General features: G+C 45.6%; 1 protein-coding gene across 2 annotated transcripts in view; it reads left to right on the top strand.

The window, feature by feature from the left end:
• NNT (nicotinamide nucleotide transhydrogenase) overlaps nucleotides 1-22,950 on the top strand; it is a 154,697-nt gene that overhangs the window by 83,056 nt on the left and 48,691 nt on the right. For both annotated transcript variants that reach the window (XM_073583412.1, XM_073583411.1), the window contains 2 exons: nucleotides 10,616-10,811; nucleotides 15,179-15,412. In XM_073583412.1, coding sequence (XP_073439513.1) covers nucleotides 10,616-10,811; nucleotides 15,179-15,412 — 430 coding nt within the window. The remainder of the gene's footprint in view (nucleotides 1-10,615; nucleotides 10,812-15,178; nucleotides 15,413-22,950) is intronic.

The raw sequence follows: 22,950 nt of genomic DNA, 5'->3' as shown, positions 1-22,950 counted from the left end.
GATAGAACGGGCAGTCAAGAAACTCATTATCTACCTACAGGGCCATCATGTGAGGATACACTCGGACAACCAGGTAGCGGTAGCATATGTCAACCACCAAGGTGGGACCCGCTCCAGCGCTCTGATGCAGATAACAGAACGGCTCCTCCAGATAGCAGAGAGAAATTGTCTATCTTTAACCGCGCTCCACATCAGCGGAAAGGACAACGTAAGAGCAGACTTTTTAAGCTGCAAGGCTCTAAGACAAGGAGAATGGGCTTTGAACAAAGATATTTACAACCAGATTGTCTGCAGATGGGGTCAGCCAGAGGTAGACCTCTTTGCCACCAGAAAAAACAGAAAAGAAAGATTGTTCTGCTCTCTGAACCCCAGGGAAAATCCCCTGGCGGTGGATGCCCTCCTGATAACATGGGACTTTTCTCTGGCATACGCCTTCCCACCATTGAATCTTCTTCCTCTGGTAGTCAGGAAGATCAGAGAGGATCGGGCAAAAGTCATACTGATTGCCCCCTTTTGGCCCAGGAGGACCTGGTTCGCGTGGTTGAAGACCATGTCGGTAGGCGATCCCTGGGTACTGCCGAACCTTCCGGATCTCCTCTACCAGTGGCCAGTCAGCCACCCACAAGTAGCGGGACTTCATTTGACGGCGTGGTATTTGAAAGGTCACTATTAAAAGATAGAGGGTTCTCCAAGAACTTAATTGACACCCTCCTAAAGAGCAGAAAATTAACTACCACTAACATCTATGCTAGGACCTGGAAACGCTTCCTGTCCTCCTTTCACTTTGACATCAGAGACGGAATTCCCACGAAACATATTCTGGAATTTCTCCAGAAAGGTTTCGAATTAGGTCTCTCCACAAGTACGCTAAAAGTACAAGTTTCAGCCTTAGGGGCCCTGTTTGCAGGTGATATTGCAAAAGATTATTGGGTAGCAAGGTTCATCAGAGCAGCGGCCAGATCGAGACCCATACACAAAGACAGATGCGTGCCGTGGGACTTAAACCTAGTCCTTACAGCCATGACAGTCCGTTTGAACCTTTAGATTCCGCCTCACTAAAGATTATCTCTTAAGACAGCATTCCTGGTAGCAATAACATCCGCACGTAGGGTGAGCGATATACAGGCACTTTCCAGATTGCCCCCTTACACAGAGTTCTTACAGGATAGGGTAATCCTAAGGCCAGATCCAGCATACCTTCCCAAGGTAGCAACACAATTCCACAGGACACAGGAGATAGTTCTGCCTTCCTTCCTCCCCAATCCAACCAACCCTAAAGAGCAGAAACTCCAGGCATTAGATATTAGGAGATGCTTACTGACATATTTAGCAGCCACGGATCCTTGGAAGAAGGAGAACGCATTATTCCTATCCTTCCAAGGTCCCAGGAAAGGATACAGAGTATCAAAACGCACATTAGCAAGGTGGATTAGGGAGGCTATCTCTCTTGCCTACACAGCAGGTGGCTGTCCGGCTCCACAGAACCTGAGGGCGCATTCCACCCGTGCCATGGCATCATCCTGGGCAGAGAGATCGGGAGTATCAATTGACCAGATATGTAAGGCGGCCACCTGGTCATCTCCTTCCACCTTTTTTAACCACTATCGGTTAGACATGGGTGCCTCCTCAGACCTCACCTTCGGGCTAAGGGTGCTGCAGGCTGTAGTCCCTCCCTAAGTTAGTTTACATCTCTGTAATTCTCTCGTGGTGCTGTCATGGGAGTCCGAATAAAGTATTAAGTTACGTACCGGTAACGGTATTTTTCGGAAGCCCATGAAAGCACCCTTAGTTCCCTCCCTTGTTCACATATAGGGGTGCACTCCTTTAGAAGATTGTTCATAAAATCACCTTATGTGGGAGATGGTATAAAATAATTCTGGTAAATAGGGTAGATAGGTTGTATATATCATATGTTGTGTACTAACCATGGTAGCCTCTCAAGCTCTGTAATCCAACTGATTCGTGGGAGAGGTGCCGCCCTTTTTGTATCTGTAGGTTTCCTGTTCCTATAGGGCGGATCCCCTCTCTCGTGGTGCTGTCATGGGCTTCCGAAAAATACCGTTACCGGTACGTAACTTAATACTTTTAAGTGCTGTTCAGCGTGCGCCTTTCGAGCCGATTCAGGACATTTCTCTTTCCCTCCTCTCGTGGAAGGTCGCTTTCCTAGTCGTTATCACTTCTATTCGGAGGGTCTCGGAGTTGGCAGCATTGTCCTGCTGTTCCCCTTTCCTGGTTTTGCACCAGGGTAAGGTAGTGCTCAGACCGGTCCGGCCTTTCTGCCTAAGGTGGTCTCTGCTTTTAACATCAATGAGGACATCGTCCTGCCCTGTGTCCCTCTCCAACTCATCCCTTGGGAAGATCCCTGCACAAGTTGGACTAGGTCAGAGCAATTCGAATCTACCTTGCTAGGACTGCTCCTTTCCGTCAGTCCGACTCCCTGTTTGTCATCTCGGATGGTCATCGAAAAGGGTACCCAGCCTCCAAATCCACCATTACTCGTTGGATTCGTTCAGCGGTTCTGGAGGCATACCGCGTCCAGGACAAACAGCCTCCTCCGGGGGTGAGGGCTCACTCTACCAGGGCTGTTGGAGCTTCCTGGGCCGTTCGTCACCAGGCTTCGGCTTTGCAGGTTTGCAAGGCCGCTACCTGGTCGTCACTCCATACCTTCATGAAATTCTTAAAGGTAGATACTCGCGCTTCTGCTGATGCAGGCTTAGGAAGGAAGATACTGCAGGCAGCGGTCTCACACCGGCCGACCTAAGTTCCTTTCTCTCAGCATTTCTTTCCCACCCTGTGGACTGCTTTTGGACATCCCATGGTAACCTGTGTCCCCCAATGAAGCGAGAAAGAAAGGGGTATTTTTGGTTCTTACCGTAAAATCTTTCTTGGAGCTTTCATTGGGGGACACAGCATGCTCCCTTAATGTTGTACCGTGTTGGCTAATGTGCCTTATTTGGTTGGTACATGGGTTGAGTTCTTACGGTTGAGTTTCTTATAGTAGCTCCTTATACTGCTTTAGCACCAACTGAGGTAATTTGGGTCTGTCGGTAGGTGTATACTGCTGGGGAGGAGCTAACTTTTTCTTATTTGCATAGTGTCAGCCTCCTAGCAACAGCAGCATACACCCATGGTAACTTGTGTCCCCCAATGAAGGCTCCGAGAAAGAGAGATTTTACGGTAAGTACCAAAAATCCCCCTTTTTTGGGGTTGTTACAATTTTGACGATATCCGCAGTGTAAAGGTCTGTGTACACATTGCGTTTTTTTTTCTGAGCAGTTTTTTTCGCAAAACCGGAAGGATTTCCTTGTAGCAGCAAAGTGAATGCGATTCGTTAAGTCTCAAGCACACGTTGCTGCTTTTTTTTTTTTTTTTTTTTTTTTTTCTTCCTTGCAGATTTAAAATCTGCATTGTATCAGCTTTTTGAGCATTATTCCTGCAGCGTTCATCCATTCTAATGAGTGGAGAAAAATCCGCAACAAAAATGCATGTAAAAAAGCAGCCCAAAAAATTTTGCACAGCGGTTTTCCTCTCAAGAGATGCAGAAATGGTGCTTATAGTAAAGGCCTTAATTACACATTTTATGTCCTTTTGTATTCACGTATAGTTATACGTTCCTCGTCCCCTTACTGTTGGGGTCCCGCAGGGCTCAGTCCTAGGCCCCCTCCTCTTCTCTCTATACACTGCCCCTATTGGACAAACAATCGGCAGATTTGGGTTCCAGTATCCTCTCTATGCTGATGACACCCAATTATACACTTCTTCCCCTGACATCACCCCTACCCTAATTCAAAATACCAAGGATTGTCTGTTTGCTGTCTCTAACATCATGTCCTCCCTCTATCTGAAACTAAATCTCTCCAAAACTGAACTTCTTGCATTTCTCCCCTCTATTAACCTCACTACCTAACATCGAAATAACCCTGGAGGGTTCAACCATAACTCCCATGCAGCATGCCCGCTGTCTTGGGGTCATATTCGACACTGAACTTTCCTTTACTCCCTATATCCGATCACTCACTCACTTTTGTCACCTGCATCTTAAAAACATCTCCAGAATCCGACCTTTTCTCACCTTTGAAACTGCTAAGACTCTTACTGTCGCTCTTATTCATTCTCGTCTGGACAACTGCAACTCTCTTCTGATCGGTCTCCCTCTTACCAAACTTTCTCCTCTCCAATCCATCTTGAATGTGGCAGCCAGGGTCATATTTCTGTCCAGCCGCTTCACCGATGCCTCCATCTTGTACCAGTCATTACCCTGGCTACCTATTTGCTACAGGGTCCAGTATAAACTCATCTCTCTCACCCACAAAGCTCTCCACTGTTCTGCACCGCCTTATATCTCCTCTCTCACCTCTGTCTATCGCCCTACACGTGCCCTCCATTCTACAAATGACGTAAGACTAACATCCCCCGTAATCCGAACCTCGCACCTCCGTCTCCAAGACTTCTCTCGTGCTGCTCCAGCTCTCTGGAATGCACTTCCCCAGACGATCAGACTGATACCTAGCCCCGACCTATTCAAGCGCGCTTTGAAAACCCATCTCTTCAAGCAAGCCTACCACATCAACTACTCAGTAAACTAACTTTTCCCTGTTCTCTCCTTCCAAATATTATTCTGAATGTGCACCCTACTATTCATCTGTCGTCACACCCTCCATGCACACGATAACTGCACTTGATACTTCACTATTGCACTTAAACACACGAGCTGATGACCGGATCATGCAGCTTTATATGAAAATCCCTATTTATTATAATTGCCAGACCTGAAATAACAAGCACTTTTCACCTACTGTGTCCCCCCCCATTTCCTTGTAGATTGTAAGCTTGCGAGCAGGGACCTCACTCCTAATGTCACTGTTTGAATTGTCTTAACTTGTATTGAATTTATTGTCTGTACATGTCCCTGCTTAATTGTAAAGTGCTGCGGAATATGTTGGCGCTATATAAATAAAAATTATTATAAATTTATTATTATAATGTGGGTTGCCCCACAAACAAAGATCTTGGAATAAGAATAGGTTCTACAATAGCCCCTGCTACGTCCTGTGTCTAATGGCTGTGTCAGACCATGCAGAGCTGCTCCAGTTCATGGTTGGTAGATATAACAGCTCCTGGCCAGGAGAGATTATATACTCACTTATACATGACAAAAATGCAGGGGCTCACAACTTTCTGAGGCAACACATTTCAATGCCTGTTTTATCACAGGAGTGAGTGTTTCTACCCGTTGCCTGTCCTGTGTGCTCATGATATATAAAGTCAGTAACATTTTCCCAGCTACAAAGAATTGAGGGATCTCTAATTTTTATTGTATGTACACTTCAACTGTGAGAGACACAATTTGAAAATAAAAAACAGAAAATAGCATTGTATGATTTTAAATAATGAAATTGCATTTTATTGCATGAAATAAGTATTTGATCACCTACCAACCAGCAAGAATTCTGGCTCTCACAGACCTGTTTGTTTTTCTTTAGGAAGCCCTCTAATTGCACCTGTTTTGAACTCGTTACCTGTATAAAAGACACTGTCCTCACGCTCAATCATTCACACTTCAACCTCTCCACCATGGCCAAGACCAAAGTGTTGTCTAGGGACTCCAGGGACAAAACTGTAGACCTGTACAAGACTGGGAAAGGCTACAGGACAATAGCAAGCATCTTGGTGAGAAGGCAACAACTGTTGGCCTATTAGAAAATGGAAGAAACACAAGATGACTGTCAATCTTCCTCGGTCTGGCGCTCTATGCAAGGTCTCACCTCATGGGGTAAGGATGATTCTGAGAAAGGTCAGGAATCTTCCCAGAACTACATGGGAGAACCTGGTCAGTGACCTGAAAAGAGCTGGGACCACAGTATCAAACATTACCGTTAGTAACACACTAAGGCCTGTTTCACACTTCCGTTTTTTTCAAATCCGTCAAAATCCGTTGTTTTCCGTAAAAAAACGGATCCGCCATTTTTTGCAGGATCCGTTTTTTTTTTGTCCCATAGACTTCCATTACGGTTACCGCGGATCCGTCAAAAAAAACGGATCCGTTTTTTTAAAAAGGATCCGTTGGCATCCGTTTCCGTCAAAAAAACGGAAACGGATCCGTTTGGCGGACACAAAAACGGAAGTGTGAAACAGGCCTAAGCCGTCATGGATTGAAATCCTGCAGGGCATGTAAGGTCCCCTGCTCAGACCGACACATGTACAGACCCATTTGAAGTTCACCAATGACCATCTGGATGATTCAGGGGAGGCATGGGATAAGGTCATGTAATCAGAAGAAACCAAAATAGAACTCTTTGGTATCAACTCCAACAGTGGAGGAGGATGAACACAACCCCAAGGACACCACCGACCACACCGTGAAGCCTTATGGGGGAAACATCATACTTTGGAGGTGCTTTTCTGCAAAGGTGACAGGTCGACTGCACCGTATTGAAGAGAGGAGGGATGGAGTCATGTATCACAATATTTTGACCAATAACCTCCTTCCCTCAGTAGGGGCATTGAAGATGGGTCATGGCTGGGTCTTCTAGCATAATGTCCCAAAATACACAGCCAAGGCAACTAAGGAGTGGCTCTGTAAGAAGCATTTCAAGGTCCTGGAGTGGACTAGCCAGTCTCCAGACCTGAACCCAATAGAACATCTTTGGAGGGAGCTGAAATTTAATTTTGCCCAGCATCAGCCCTGAAACCTGAAAGGTCCGGAGAAGATCTGTATGGAGGAGTGGGCCAAAATCCCTGCTGCAGTGTGTGCAAAACTCGTCAAGAACTACAGGCTGACCTCTGCAATTGCAAACAAAGATTTCTATACCAAATATGAAGTTCTGTTTTTCTATTGTATCAAATACTTAAGTCATGCAAGAAAAAAAATCAATTTAATTAAGGAAAAAATCATACAATGTGATTTTTCTGGTTTCTATGTTTAGATTGTCTCTCACAGCTGAAGAGTACCTACAATACAAATTACACACCTCTCCATTTTTTTTGTAGGTGGGGAAACTTCGGCTGTATATCAAATACTTATTTTCCCCACTGTAAATGCTCAGTGACTTGATTTATGATATCATAGAATCATAGAATCGTAGAGTTGGAAGGGACCTCCTGGGCCATCTGGTCCAACCCCCTGCTCAAAGCAGGATTCGCTAAATCATCCCAGTCAGATGTCTGTCCAGCCTCTGTTTGAAGACTTCCATTGAAGGAGAACTCACCACTTCTCGTGGCAGCTTGTTCGACTCATTGATCACTCTAACTGTCAAAAAGTTTTTTCTAATATCTAATCTGTGTCTCCTCCCATTCAGTTTCATCCCATTGCTTCTAGTCTTTCCTTGGGCAAATGAGAATTAAGTTGATCCTTCTACAATGTGACAGCCCTTTAGATATTTGTAGACAGCTATTAAGTCTCCTCTCAGTCTTCTCTTTTGCAAACTAAACATTCCCAAATCCTGCAACCTTTCCTCATAAGACAGGGTTTGCAGACCGGTCACCATTCTGGTCGCTCTTTTCTGAACTTGCTCCAGTTTGTTGATGTCTTTTTTAAAATGTGGTGCCCAAAACTGGACACAATATTCCAGATGAGGTCTGACCAAAGAGGAGTAGAGGGAAATAATGACTTCACGTGATCTAGACTGTATGCTTCTGTTAATACATCCTAGAATTGCATTTGCCTCTTTTGCTGCTGTATCACACTGTTGACTCATATTCAGTCTGTGATCTATTAGTATACCCAAGTCTTTTTCACATGTGCTGTCACTTAGCCCTATTCCTCCCAATCTATATATGCTTTTTTCATTTTTATTGCCCAGATGTAGTACTTTGCATTTCTCCCTGTTAAAAACCATTCTGTTAGTTGCTGCCCACTTCTCCAGTTTATTTAAAGCTTTTTGAATCCTCTCTCTCTCTTCTCTAGTATTAGCTATCCCTCCTAGCTTTGTGTCATCAGCAAATTTAATCAGTTTACCCTCAATTCCTTCATCTAAATCATTGATAAAGATGTTGAACAATACAGGGCCCAGGACAGAGCCCTGTGGTACCCCACTTGAGACATTCTTCCAACTGGATGTGCAGCCATTTACGACCACTCTTTGGGTCCGATCACTAAGCCAGTTATGAATCCACCAACAGTTGCCTTGTCCATTCCATACTTAGTCATTTTTTCAATAAGGATTGTATGAGAGACTTTGTCAAATGCTTTGCTGAAGTCAAGATATACTATATCTACAGCATTTCCTTGATCCACCCAATCAGTGATACCGTCATAGAAGGAAATTAAGTTAGTCTGACATGACTTATTAGTTACAAACCCATGCTGACTCTGTTTAATCACTTCATTCTTATCCAGGTATTGACATACATGTTGTTTAATAATTTGTTCAAAGATCTTTCCTGGTGTAGAAGTCAGACTCACCGGCCTATAGTTGCCTGGGTCCACCTTCTTCCCCTTTTTGAAGATAGGAACAACATTTGCTCTTCTCCAGTCTTCTGGCACTTCTCCTGTTCTCCAAGAATTTTCAAAGATTATGGAGAGAGGTTCAAACATTTCTTCTGCTATCTCCTTCAGTACTCTGGGGTGTAATTCATCTGGACCTGGAGACTTGAATTCATTTAGGTTAGCTAAGTGTTTCCTCACTATCTTTCTGTTTATAGATATCCTGGATTCTTCTATTCCCTTAATAGGACAGTGAAGAACAGTTGATGTTACATTACCTTTCTGAGAGAAAACAGATGCAAAATAGGAATTTAAAAGTTCAGCCTTCTCGACATCCTGTCTTACCATTTCATCATTTTCATCCTGTAAAAATCCTATAGCATCTTTGACTTTTCTTTTACTTTTGACATATCCCCAAAATCCTTTATTATTGCTTTTGACATCTCTTGCAAGCCTCAATTCATTTTCAGCTTTAGCTAATCTGATTTGTGCCCTGCAGGTTCTGCAGACAGCATTATATTCTTCTTTAGATATGCCTCCCTCTTTCCATTTTATAAACATTTTTTTCTTCCTTTTTAGCATGTGCTTAAGTTCTGTGTTCATCCATCCTGGTTTCCATAAATGCTTCCTATTCTTCCCTCTTTTCGGAATTGTTAACAACTGTGCTTTGAGAATTTCATTTTTCAAGATTTCCCATCCTTCCTGGACATTTTTGTCTTTAAGGATATCCAGCCATTGGATCCCTCCAATTCTCTTTCTGAATCCCTTAAAATCTGCCTTTCTGAAATCTAACCTTGACGTCTGAGTCTTCACAGGTCTTCCGCCTCTAGTTATCCAAAATTCTAAAATAGCATGGTCGCTACCTCCTAGGGTCCCAGCCACTTTTACCTCCTCAACCATTTCCTCCCTGTTTATAAGGATTAGATCCAAGGTTGCAGTTCCCCTTGTTTTCTCTCCTACCTTTTGGAAGATAAAGTTGTCAGCAAGAGAGGATAAGAATTTCCTTGACCTGTTAGTTTTGCCTGAGAGATTCCCAACAAATGTCTGGATAGTTGAAATCTCCCATGACAACTATGTCATATTTTTTGGAGAACTTGGCCATTTGATGCATAAAGAGTTCATCCATATCTTCAGCTTGCACAGGCGGCCTGTAGTAAATGCCTACAATGGTGTCCTTTCCATTGTTCTGTCCTTGTATTCTTACCCAAACAGTTTCCACAGAACTCCCAGTCTCTGAAGCTTCAATCTCTGTGCAGATATACGCGTTTCTAACATACAATGCGACACCTCCTCCTCGTTTATCAAGTCTGTTTCTTGCAAATAAGTTGTATCCTTCTAGTCTTGTATTCCAATCATGTGTATTGTCCCACCAAGTTTCAGTGATTCCTATGACATCATATTTCTTTTCCTGTGTTAGTAGTGCCAATTCTCCTTGTTTGTTGCCCATGCTTTGTGCATTAGTATAGAAACATTTTAGTTTGTGATTGGTTTCTCTTTCTCCAATATTTTTATTAATTAGATTCTTTCGTCTTTGTTCTTCCTTTCCACTTCTAATTGCAGAGTTCTCAATAGCATTTGTCAGGTGTATGGCTTTTTCTGGTCTTTTGCTTCCCTTCCCATGTTGTTCTAGTTTAAAGCTCTCCTTACAAGTGTAGCAAGGCGACTTCGGAGGGAGTTTGAAACACTCATTCCTGTGACAATACAGGAAGGGAAATGTTACCTCAAGCAGGTAACCATGTTGCCTCAGAAAGTAGCAGCTGTTTTGTCTTTATATTTATTATAAGTGTCCTTTGCTTCTCTCCCTGGCCAGGAGTTGAGGAATATGCCAACCACGAACTGGAGCGGCTTTGCATGGTCAGACACAGCCATTACACAATACACAGCAGGGGCACATTTATAAGATTATCGAAACATTTTTTTTTTTAGCACATCCAATTGTTGAACTTTCATTTCAATATCTAATAATTAAAATAATTTTGTTTGTGGTATTTGTAAAAAAAATATATAACTCTTCATATACTTGGTGATGAATTAAGAAACACTGAGAGTCCCTATGGCTCCAAAAATCGTCCTCCCGGTGTCCTTGTACTTGGTAGTGTTATGCTATCTGAGGCTGGACTAGATGAACCAGACCTAAATACTGATTCATATTGAAGGGCAATTTATTTTTCCTTTTTTGACTTGTTTCAGATGATGTACCTGGGTTCTGGTTTGTGCTGCGTCGGTGCCCTGGCTGGTCTTTCCACCCAAGGCACTGCCCGTCTTGGTAACACCTTGGGCATGATCGGAGTCGCTGGAGGTCTCGCAGCCACCTTTGGTGCACTAAAGCCAAACCCTGAATTGTTGACCCAGATGTCAGGAGCCTTGGCGCTTGGAGGCACGATTGGTAAGTGCTTTACTGTTACACTAATCACTATGCTGGGAGTTTTATTTCACGCTCTTATATCTAATCACCATTTTATGGGCACCCAGAAAAGGTTGTCTAATGTCCTCCTCAATATAAAACTAAAAGGGAAGCCATTACTGCTCAAAAACATGAGGCTTCAATTTAAAAATTTAGCAGTATCTAGTTTTTGATTTCTTTAATCTTTGCATTTTGTTGAGGCATCCGTATTTGTAAAATTAACAGGGAGTGCAGCTATTATAATTTAGCTTTTCGGAAACGTCAGGCAAAAATCATTAGTCAGTGGAATGAACATGCCTACAAATTCTGAGGTTAAATGAGTTTTCCAGGATTTAAAAAAGCAAAAAAACAAAAAACATTTCTTTATTCTAAGGTTGACTCCACATTTGTCTACTGGTTGCCTAAGGTATTGCAGCTTGTCTCTATTGATTTTAATCGAGCTGAGCTGCGATGTCAGACACAACCTGTAGACATGTGTGGCACTATTTCTGAAACAGAACAAAATGTTTTTCTAATCCTGGATAAACTATTTTAACTTCTCAGAATTTGTCAGCCTGTTCATTCAGTGACCACTTTACCCTCAGTCTCACAACAAAATACCAATGGCTCTTAAAAGAACAAAAAAAAAAATAGAAAAAACACACAAGGAATGCTACTGCTAAAGTTTTAAGGGATTGTCTGGCACTGTGTGCACCTGGAGGTGAGCAGTGCAGATGACTTCGCCAGTGGCGCTGTTGAGCGACAACGCCGGTGGTGCTGGTGAACGGCGCCAAGGAAGTCACCAGTGGCTCTGTTGATTGGCGCCAAGGAAGTCACCAGTGGCTCTGTTGATTGGCGCCAAGGAAGTCACCAGTGGCTCTGTTGATTGGCGCCAAGGAAGTCACCAGTGGCTCTGTTGATTGGCGCCAAGGACGTCACCAGTGGCTCTGTTGATTGGCGCCAAGGACGTCACCAGTGGCTCTGTTGATTGGCGCCAAGGACGTCACCAGTGGCTCTGTTGATTGGCGCCAAGGACGTCACCAGTGGCTCTGTTGATTGGCGCCAAGGACGTCACCAGTGGCTCTGTTGATTGGCGCCAAGGACGTCACCAGTGGCTCTGTTGATTGGCGCCAAGGACGTCACCAGTGGCTCTGTTGATTGGCGCCAAGGACGTCACCAGTGGCTCTGTTGATTGGCGCCAAGGACGTCACCAGTGGCTCTGTTGATTGGCGCCAAGGACGTCACCAGTGGCTCTGTTGATTGGCGCCAAGGACGTCACCAGTGGCTCTGTTGATTGGCGCCAAGGACGTCACCAGTGGCTCTGTTGATTGGCGCCAAGGACGTCACCAGTGGCTCTGTTGATTGGCGCCAAGGACGTCACCAGTGGCTCTGTTGATTGGCGCCAAGGACGTCACCAGTGGCTCTGTTGATTGGCGCCAAGGACGTCACCAGTGGCTCTGTTGATTGGCGCCAAGGACGTCACCAGTGGCTCTGTTGATTGGCGCCAAGGACGTCACCAGTGGCTCTGTTGATTGGCGCCAAGGACGTCACCGGTGGCTCTGTTGATTGGCGCCAAGGACGTCACCGGTGGCTCTGTTGATTGGCGCCAAGGACGTCACCGGTGGCTCTGTTGATTGGCGCCAAGGATGTCACCGGTGGCTCTGTTGATTGGCGCCAAGGACGTCACCAGTGACTTGATTGGTGCCAAGGACGTCACCAGTGGCTGTTGATGGCTGCCAAGGACGTTACCGGTGGCTCTGTTGATGGGCGCCAAGGACGTCACCAGTGACTCTGATGACTGCCGAGGATGTCACCGGTGGCTCTGTTTGGCGCCAAGGATGTCACCGGTGGCTCTGTTTGGCGCCAAGGATGTCACCGGTGGCTCTGTTGATTGGCGTCAAGGACGTCACCGGTGGCTCTGTTGATTGGTGCCAAGGACGTTACCGGTGGCTCTGTTGATTGGTGCCAAGGATATCACTGGTGGCTCTGTTGATTGGCGCCAAGGACGTCACCCATGGCACTTTCCTTCTGATGCGAACGTGAGTGGCATTAGGAAGCCCTTCTGAATATCTGTTTGCTGCTCATACGTTTTGGCTTGGACCCCGCTTTGATGTGCAGCCTGTATTATTCTCTTCACTATTGATTAGTACACCCCATGTAACAGCCACCGCTCTACTTGAAGGTGACGTGCGTTTTACATGATCGTCCCTCTGGACATAAAATCATTTTGAGTAGAAATATTAATTCCTCCTGACAGGTTTACATAAAGGACCCTCGCTCCTGTCAGGTTTTGTGTGGCCGCACACAATAAACCCCCCTCCCTCCTGCTTCATCCATATTATTTTATTGTCTGTCCTGTCTCGCTGGCTGCTTTGAAGTAATGGAGAGTTATTTTAGAAGGAGCAAACCTTTCCAAACGATTGCAGCACGCCTCCCTTCCTCCGAGGCATGTTGCTGACTTATTGTTGGTGGAGAGCTGGAATGTCGTGCCTTTTGATGGCATGATCCCCATACAGGCCTTTTATCTTCAAACGGCAAATAATCCCGAATGCTGAGCGTGTTTTCAGGTCGTGCAGCTGTTCGGGCTGCGCTGAATATACAGACCTTGCCGGCAGCCGATGGTCCTACAGCTCGCGGGGTTAACTGTTTAATGCCAGCCCCTATATACTGCCATTTGGTGGAGCGCTGCTGCCTGGTGGATCGCATGTAGCCTATATACAGACTATACACCTGTCGGCTGCCATACCCCATCTTATCTACTTTCTCCTTCCATTTAGCTATACTTTTCATCCATAGTTGTACATTTGTTTTTCCTAACCGATAGCCCTCCAGTGGTGCAAAACTACAACTCCCAGCATTCCCTGAGACGCTGTAATTTGTGGCTATAAAGATTTCCAGCAGATAAAATAATTTTCTAAAGGGCTCAAACCAGTAAAATAAAGAAAAGCAATACTCTCCCTCACTGATCAATCATGGTATCATATCCAATCACTGTTTCCTGGTACTGTCTCCAGACACCTCGATTGGCAGATTGACCATTTCTTGCTATTTCTGAGGTCAGTCACCGCTTTGGGCATTTCCTACCATTTCTGATGTGTTCATGATAGACAAAGAACTAAAGACCAGTGGAGACCGATACATCAGAATGGGGCCAATCGTGGAATTGATTAGTATAGTATTGCGTGATCCCATGTGCAGGGCAGGTATCCGTCTGGTATATATTGACTCTTGATCTCTCCTTTCCACTTCCTGACGACTCCAACTCAAAAATATTTCTCAGATCCGCACATTCCTAAACCAAGAATCTGCAAAAACACTAGTGCATGCCCACATCATCTCCCACTTCGCCTGCTGCAACATCCTTCTGTGCCCTCCCCTCCGACAGTCTTGCACCCTCCAATCTATCCTTAACTTCGTTACCCAACTAATCCACCTGTCCCCCTGCTATTCCCCAGCCTCCCACTCTGTCAGTCTCTTCACTGGCTCCCCATTGTCCAGAGCGCCCAGTTCTAAACCCTAACCATGGCATACAAATCCATCCACAACCTGTCTCCCCCATACATCTGTGATCATGTCTCCCGCTACTTACCTGTATGCAACCTCCGATCTTCACCAAGATCTCCTTCCTCTTCCCACAATCACAGACAAGATTTCTCCTATGCATCCCCCCTACTCTGGAACTTTCTACCACAACATATCAGACTCTCGCCGACCATGGAAACTTTCAAAAGGAACCTGAAGACCTCCCTCTTCCGGCAACCTGCAGTAACAATCGATCCACCAAACCGCTGCACGACCAGCTCTACCCTCGCCTACTGTAACCTCATCCATCCCCTGTAGATTGTGAGCCCTCGCGGGCAGGGTCCTCTCTCCTCCTGTACCAGTCGTGACATGTTTTGTTAGATTATTGTACGTGTTTTTTATGTATACCACTTTTCACATGTAAAGCGCCATGGGATAAATGGCGCAATAATAATAGTATACTTGTGTCTAGCTTCATGTTGGGTGTCATTTACTCATTGTGACCTGTCTGGGTTTAGTCGGTCTTGATTGCAGCACTGTCGCTGCATGTTCCTTACGTCGAAAGCGACATAACTCCCGGAAGAGGCTCGTGCGACTCTGTGAACTGTACAATAATGGGGAATTCTTTTGGCCCAGGCTTTCCCGCCGAGGCATTAAATTGCAATAGGCAGTCACATGAAGATGTGTCCCATTAATGAAGGCGTCAGACTGGAAATCCACTTCAGAGACCAGAGGTTCAGTCCAGGATTTCTCTGTCAATACACATGGGATCCATGTGAACGTTCCTGTATAGATCTCCAAACATTGTGGAACACACACTAATGTCTACTTGTTTCTCTCCCCAACAGGTTTAACAATCGCCAAGCGTATCCAGATTTCCGATCTACCCCAGCTCGTGGCTGCCTTCCATAGTTTGGTGGGTTTGGCGGCCGTCCTCACCTGTGTAGCTGAGTACATGATTGAGTACCCACACTTTGCAACTGATCCAGCTGCCAATCTGACCAAGATTGTGGCTTACCTGGGCACATACATCGGTGGTGTCACTTTCAGTGGTTCCCTTGTGGCTTATGGAAAACTTCAAGGTGAGTGTGTTCCGGCTGTCCTACATGTTCACACCTCACAAAATTATCCCTTAGTTTTCCAGGTGAGTCATTGTCTTGTGCGTGTGTTGTACTGCGTGTCCCATTGTCGGTGTGTGTGCACAACCGTCTTTACTCCTTTTGCCACCCGGCTTCAAGTCCTCTATCAGTCTTAATTGCATGTGTAGGTTCCAGAAGAAGTCCTATATTTTTGTATAGTGGTAACCAAAATGTTGCCATCTGTCTCAGTCTTTTTAACCCCTTTCTGTCATGTGACGTACTATCCCGTCCATGTGCCCTGGGACTTAATTCTCAGGGACGGGATAGTACGTCACAGCGATCAGCGGTGCCCACATGGTGAGCGCCGCTGATCGCGGCCGGGTGTCAGCTGATTATCACAGCTGACACCCGGAACAATGTGTCAGGGGCGGTCACAGACCGCCCCCCGACACGTTAACCCCTTGCACACCGCGATCAAACACGATCGCGGTGTACCGGGGGTTAAAGGGAAGCATTGGAAGGGATGGGGCTCCCTTCGTGCTTCCCTGAGCCCCCCACAGCAGCGCAATGCAGGGGGCTCCATCCCTGCAGGTCCCCAAATCCAAGATGGCGATGGGGACCTTCGGGGGCCTGCAGGGAGCTGGCTTCCTCATGCCTGCAAAGCGCAGGCAAGGAGGAAGCCTTGTGCAGTGCCTGTGACAGATCGCTGATCTGTCACAGTGATCTGTGATGTGACAGATCAGCGAATCTGTCACAGGACAGTGATGTCCCACCTGGGACAATGTAATAAAGTTAAAAAAAAAAAAAAAAAAAAGTGTAAAAATGTTTAAAAAATCGCTAAATAAATAAAAAAAAAAAAAAATATAAATAAAAATATTCCCTAATTCATTTTTTTGGAAATAAAAAAAAAAAAAAAAGTACACGTATTTGGTATTGCCGCGTCCGTAACGACCCGCCCTATAAAACTGTCCCATTAGTTAACCCGTTTAGCGAACCCCTTAAAAAATAAAAATAAAAAAAGAAGCAAAAAATAATGATCTATTATCATACCGCCGAACAAAAATTGCAATAATGCGCGATCAAAAAGACGAATATAAATATCCATGGTACCGCTGAAAACGTCATCTTGTCCCGCAAATAATGAGCTGCCATACAGCGTCATCAGTGAAAAAATAAAAAAGTTATAGCTCGCAGAATAAAGCGATGCAAAAATAATTATTTTTTTATATAAAATTGCTTTCATTGCATAAAAGCGCCAAAACATAAACGACCTAAATGAGGTATCGCTGTAACCGTACCGACCTGAAGAATAAAAGTGCTTTATCAATTTTACTGCATGCGGAACGGCGTAAACGCACCCCCCAAAAGAAATTCATGAAACGCTGGTTTTTGTTCATTCTGGGTCCCAAAAATCGGAATAAAAAGCGATCAAAAGATGTCACCTCCCCGAACATGATACCAATAAAAGCGTCAACTCGTCCCACAAAAAATAAGACCTCACATGACTCAGTGGGTCAAAATATGGAAAAATTATAGTTCTCAATATGTGGTGATGCAAAAACTATTTTTACAATAGAAAGCGTCTTTTAGCGTGCGACAGCTGCCAAACATAAAAACCGCCATAAATAGTAAATCAAACCCCCCCGTTATCACCCCCCTAGTTAGGGAAAAATAATAAAAAATAAGAAAAGTATTTATTTCCATTTTCCCATTAGGGTTAGGGGTGTGTTGGGGTTAGGGTTGGAGTTATTATTGGGGGGTTTCCACTGTTTGGGCACATCAGGTGCTCTCCAAATGCAACATGGCGTCTGATCTCAATTCCAGCCAATTCTGCGTTGAAAAAGTCAAATGGTGCTCCTTCTCTTCCAAGCTCTGCCATGCGCCCAAACAGTGTTTTACCCCCACATATAGGGTATTAGTGTTCTCGGGACAAATTGCAAAACAACTTTTGGGGTCCAATTTGTCCTGTTACCCTTAGGAAAATAAAAAATTGGGGGCAAAAATATCATTTTTGTGGAAAAAAAAATGATTTTTTTTATTTTCACGCCCGGGCGTTATAAACTTCTGTGAAGCACTTGGTGGTTCAAAGTGCACACCACACATCTAGATAAGTTCCTTGGGGGGGTCTGGTTTCCAAAATGGGGTCACTTGTGGGGAGTTTCAATAGTTTAGGTACCGTATTTTTCGGACTCTAAGACGCACCCCAATTTTAAGAAGGAAAATAGGGAAAAAATTAATGTGTCAAATGGGTGTCCGTCTTACAGTCCGAATTCATCTTACCTGGGAAAGGATCCGACACAGGTGGAGGAGTGGTCACAGAGGTCATTCAGTGCTCCAGGCTGGTGCGGTGGTGGCGGCTCTGTGCTGGGGCAGGTGGGGCTGTGCTGGGCTGGGGCAGGTGGAGCTGTGCTGGGCTGGGGCAGGTGGTGCTGTGCTGGGCTGGGGCAGGTGGTGCTGTGCTGGGCTGGGGCAGGTGGTGCTGTGCTGGGCTGGGGCAGGTGGTGCTGTGCTGGGCTGGGGCAGGTGGGGCTGGGCTGGGCTGGGGCAGGTGGGGCTGTGCTGGGCTGGGGCAGGTGGGGCTGTGCTGGGCTGGGGCAGGTGGGCTCTGCGGGGTGAGGGTGGCGGTGGGCTGTGTTCCTGTGCAGGGGCGGCGGCTCCGCTGGCATTTCCTCGCAGCCCGGAGGCCCCCGCACATCCGTTGCTGGCTGCCACCATGTTGCGGTGGCCTCCGGGAACATGGACGGCGCATGCGCGGGTTCAGATCCTCGGGAGATGAGATTCAAATCTTGGCAACGAGATCTTGTACCCCGAGATCTCGGGACGAGATCTGAACCCGCGCATTCGCCGTCCCCGGACCGGCGACCACCTTCCCGGCATCCATGTTTCCGGAGGCCACCGCAACATGGCGGCAGCCAGCAACTGATGTGCGGGGGCCTCCGGGCTGCGAGGAAATGCCGGCGGAGCCGCCGCCCCTGCACCGGAGCCCCGCCCGCTGCCACCACCGCACCGCAGAGCCCCGCGGCACCCGCGCCAGCCATGATTGGAGGTTAGTATATTGTGACCATAAGACGCACCCCCCACTTTGCCCCCAAATTTTTTGGGGAAAAAGTGCGTCTTATTGTCAGAAAAATACGGTACATCAGAGACTCTCCAAACGCACATGACACCCGCAGACCATTCCATCAAAGTCTGCATTCCAAAACGTCACTACTTCTCTTCCGAGCCCCGACGTGTGCCCATACAGTAGTTTTCTCCCACATATGGGGTATCAGCGTACTCAGGACAAATTGGACAACAGCTTTTGGGGTCCAATTTCGCCTGATACCCTTGGGAAAATAAAAAAATTGGTGACTAAAAGATCATGTTTGTGGAAAAAATACGATTTTTTTTATTTTCACGCCCGGGCATTATAAACTTTTGTGAAGCACTGGGTGGTTCAAAGTGCTCACCACACATCTAGATAAGTTCCTTGGGGGGTCTAGTTTCCAAAATGGTGTAATTTGTGTGGGGTTTTCTCTGTTTTGGTACATCAGGGGCTTTCCAAACGCGACATGGTGTCCGATCTCCATTCCAGCCAAAAACGTCAAATGGCGCTGCTTCCCTTCCGAGCTCTGCCATGCGCCCAAATAGTGGTTTACTCCCACATGTGGGGTATCGGCGTACTCAGGACAAATTGCACAATAACTTTTAGGGTCCTGTTACCCTTGGGAAAATAAAAATTGGGGGTGAAAAGATCATTTTTGTGGAAAAATATGATTTTTTAATTGTACCGCTGTACGTTATAAACATCTGTGAAGCCCTTGTTGGTTCAAAGTTCTCACCACATATCTAGATAAGTTCCTTGGGAGTGTCTAGTTTCCAAAATGGGGTCACTTGTGGGGGTTTCCACTGTTTAGGTACATTAAGGGCTCTCCGAACGTGACATGGCGTCCGATCTGAATTCTAGCCAATTTTGCATTGAAAAAGTCAAACGGCACTCCTTCCCTTCTGAGCTCTGCCATGCGCCGAAACAGTAGTTCCCCCCCACATATCAGGTATCAGCGTACTCAGGACAAACTGCACAATAACTTTTGCAGTCCAATTTCTCCTGTTACCCTTGGTAAAATAAAAAAAATTGAACCTGAAGTATTTTTTTTGTGAAAAAAAGTTAAATGTTCATTTTTTTTTTTTTTTTTTTTTAAATCAAAAAATTCCTGTGAAGCACCTGAAGGGTTAATAAACTTCTTGAATGTGGTTTTGAGCACCTTAAGGGGTGCAGTTTTTAGAATGGTGTCACTTTTGGGTATTTTCTATCATATAGACACCTCAAAGTGGCTTCAAATATGATGTGGTCCGTAAAAATAAAATGGTGTTGCAAAAATTAGAAATTGCTGGTCAACTTTTAACCCTTATAACTTCCTAAGAAAAAAAAATTTGGCTTTCCAAAATTGTGCTGATGTAAAGTATACATGTGGGAAATGTTACTAATTAAGTTTTTCATGTGCCGTATCTCTGTGATTTAAGGGCATACAAATTCAAAGTTGGAAAATTGTGAAATTTTCACAATTTTTGCCAAATTTCCTTTTTTTTCACAAACGCAAGTTATATGAATGAAATTTTACCACTAGCATGAAGTACAATATGTCACGAGAAAACAGTGTCAGAATCACCAGGATCCATGGCAGCGTTCCAGAGTTATTACCTCATAAAGGGACAGTGGTCAGAATTGTAAAAATTGGCCCTGTCATGAACGTGCAAACCACCCTTGGGGGGGGTTAAGGGGTTAATCTCGTTTTGTAGTTGTAGGATTTCAGGATTGTGATCAGGTCTGCATTGAAGATTTGGAATAGAAGGTTATTACCAAAATAGTAAATCATTGTCTATTTCCCACAGTCGCATGGACCAGTACCAGACATGGCCTATTACCCAGGATGACATTGTTTTGGGGCCAACGTGCACACCCATTTCGATACTTTTGGTCATTCCCTTTAAATATTACTGGAAATAGTTTTTCCATTTGGACTGACTGGGCCGTGAACCTTGCGTCTGCATAAGTGGCTCTGCATGTTATGTAATCTGTATAATAATCGATAATGGCTTCTAAATTGTTCCAAGATCTCGTTGAATATTTTTGGTCCCACTGCAGTTTGTTGGCAGCCGGCGAGCTGCACTGTTAGCACAAAGCTTTGATAACCTCTTGTATTAAGCTCATCAATTAAGAAAGAGATCGGAATCTCGCCGATCAGGGGCCTCGGACGGATTACTCAGCTCCCATATATCCCTGTCCAAAGCGGTCTTACTATACTGCCAAGGCATATTAAATATCCCCTCCCCACAGACTGCGCACAACATGTGGAGCGGGGCTATTACCTCTTGGCCTCGGCTGTGCACGTTGTGTGTGTATGCTGGATAAAGGTAAATCCACTTTACCCTCCTCTCGATTAGTGATGTTGGTCGTCATTCTAGATTGTCGATCTGTGCACTGTGACCAGTGACTAGCTGATCTGCAGATCACTTTAGGTAGTAATTCTGGTGTCTTATCCCCTGAACAATCATTCCAAAGTGTCAACCCTTCTTCCGTTTTAAATTGCTGTTCAGTGCCTATTGTCAATCCATTTCTAGCAGTACAGTCGGATTACAGGAACTGTGGGCGGCTCTTAAGCCCCCGTCACACACAGCGAGATCGCTAGTGAGATCGCTGCGGAGTCACAAGTTTTGTGACGCAACAGCGATCTCACCAGCGAGATCGCTGTGTGTGACACTTACCGGGTATCGCTGATAGTCCTGGAATGGCCAGGACATTTTTCTTGATCTCTGGTCTCCCGCTGGCCAGCACGCATCGCTGCGTGTGGCAGGCTGGAGACCAGCGATCTGATGCTGGTAACTAAGGTACACATCTTGTTTCTAAGCGGTGCGCAGCGCTTAGAGACCCGATGTGTACGTTAGAAACCAGTGCGCTGGTGCAGGGAGCTGGTAACCAAATTACACATCGGGTTTCTAAGTGCCGCGTGCCGCTTAGAAACCCGATGTGTACCTTGGTTACCAGCTCCTTGCACCAGCGCGCTGGTAACTAAGGTACACAGTGGTTAACTAAGCGACATGCGTCGCTCGTTACCCGCTTGTTGCTGGTGCTGATCGCTGGTGAAGCTGCCTGTTTGGCAGCTCACCAGCGATCATGTAGCGACACACCAGCGATCCTGACAAGGTCATATCGTTGTCGGAATCGCTGGTGCGTTGCTATGTGTGACAGGGCCCTTAGGCCGTGTGCCCACGTAGCGATTTTTAAGCATTTTTGCCGCGATTTTCGGCGCGAAAACGCTTAAAAAATCGTGTACAGAACGCCCCCCATGCATTCCTATGGCATTCCGCACATGCTGTGCTAATGCTGCGCTTTTTTCCGCGGCGTAATTGCATCACGGAAAAAATCGCAGCATGGTCATTCTTTTGGGCGGAATCGCAAAGAATTGCCGCGATTCCACACCCATAGGAATGCATGAGAATCGCTTACTTCCCGCATGTGGCTATGCCCACCATGCGGGAAGTTAAGCGTCTCATGTGCGGTTGGTACCCACGGTGTGGAGGAGAGGAGACTGTCCTCCAGGCCCTGGGTACCATACCCCTGTAAAAAAAAAAAGAATAAAAAATAAAAAATCGGGGTATATTTACCTTCCGATGTCCCGCGCTGCATTCCCGGCCTAGCGTTCCCAGTAATGCCTTGCGGCAAGGCCCTGTAATGACGTAGTCTCGCGTGACTCTAGTGGTCTCGTGAGATCGCTATAACAACACGAGACCAACGTTATCACAGGTCTCGCAAGGCATTACTGGGAACGCTGAGGCCCGGGAATGCAGCGCGGGACGCCGGAAGGTAAATATACCCCGATTTTTTTTATTTTTTTTAGCATTTTAACATCCTATCTTTTACTATTGATGCCGCATAGGCGGCCTCAATAGTAAAAACTTGGTCACACTTGTCAAACACTATGACGAGTGTGACCAACCTGTCAAGCACTTTCCAAGCAATGCTTCAAATCACTTGGAAAGTGCTTGAATATCGCACTCGAAAATCGCAGTGAAATCGCGCGGAAAAAAAGCGTGATTTCTGGGAAGGAGTCCGGTTTTTAGTGAGCGTTTTAAAATGCTACGTGGGCCCACAGCCTTAGTCTCTGTGCTCCTGCTCTCCTGTCTGTCGCACTTCATACTGGCATTCCACAGAGGTGGGCCTTAAGATGTAAGCAAACAAGCCATTGGGCAATGGCAGGGAAAATGCATGCTGGGAAGTGAAGGGGAAAGGAAGTTGTAGCTCTTATAGTGCTGGCAGATGAGATGAACTGCCCACTCAAAAAGAGTGAATGGTTCAGTTACAGAGCCTAAGAATTAGGCCATTTTCTGGATATAGTAGATCTATGCACCAAAAGCAGTTAGTTATACACTTGCAGAGGATGAGCACTGCCGGACCATGTTTTATACAGGGGTTTTGCAAAAGGCCAGGTATGCTTTAAACATCTAGATTAGTAACATAGAATGGAGATGTGTGTGAAGTCGTTCATACAGCATGACTCAAC

Source organism: Dendrobates tinctorius, unplaced genomic scaffold (genome assembly GCF_039654945.1).
Source record: "Dendrobates tinctorius isolate UK_male_01 unplaced genomic scaffold, ASM3965494v1 ptg000078l, whole genome shotgun sequence".
NCBI classification, from domain to species: Eukaryota; Metazoa; Chordata; class Amphibia; order Anura; family Dendrobatidae; genus Dendrobates; species Dendrobates tinctorius.
This window is presented reverse-complemented; position numbering and strand designations above follow the sequence as displayed.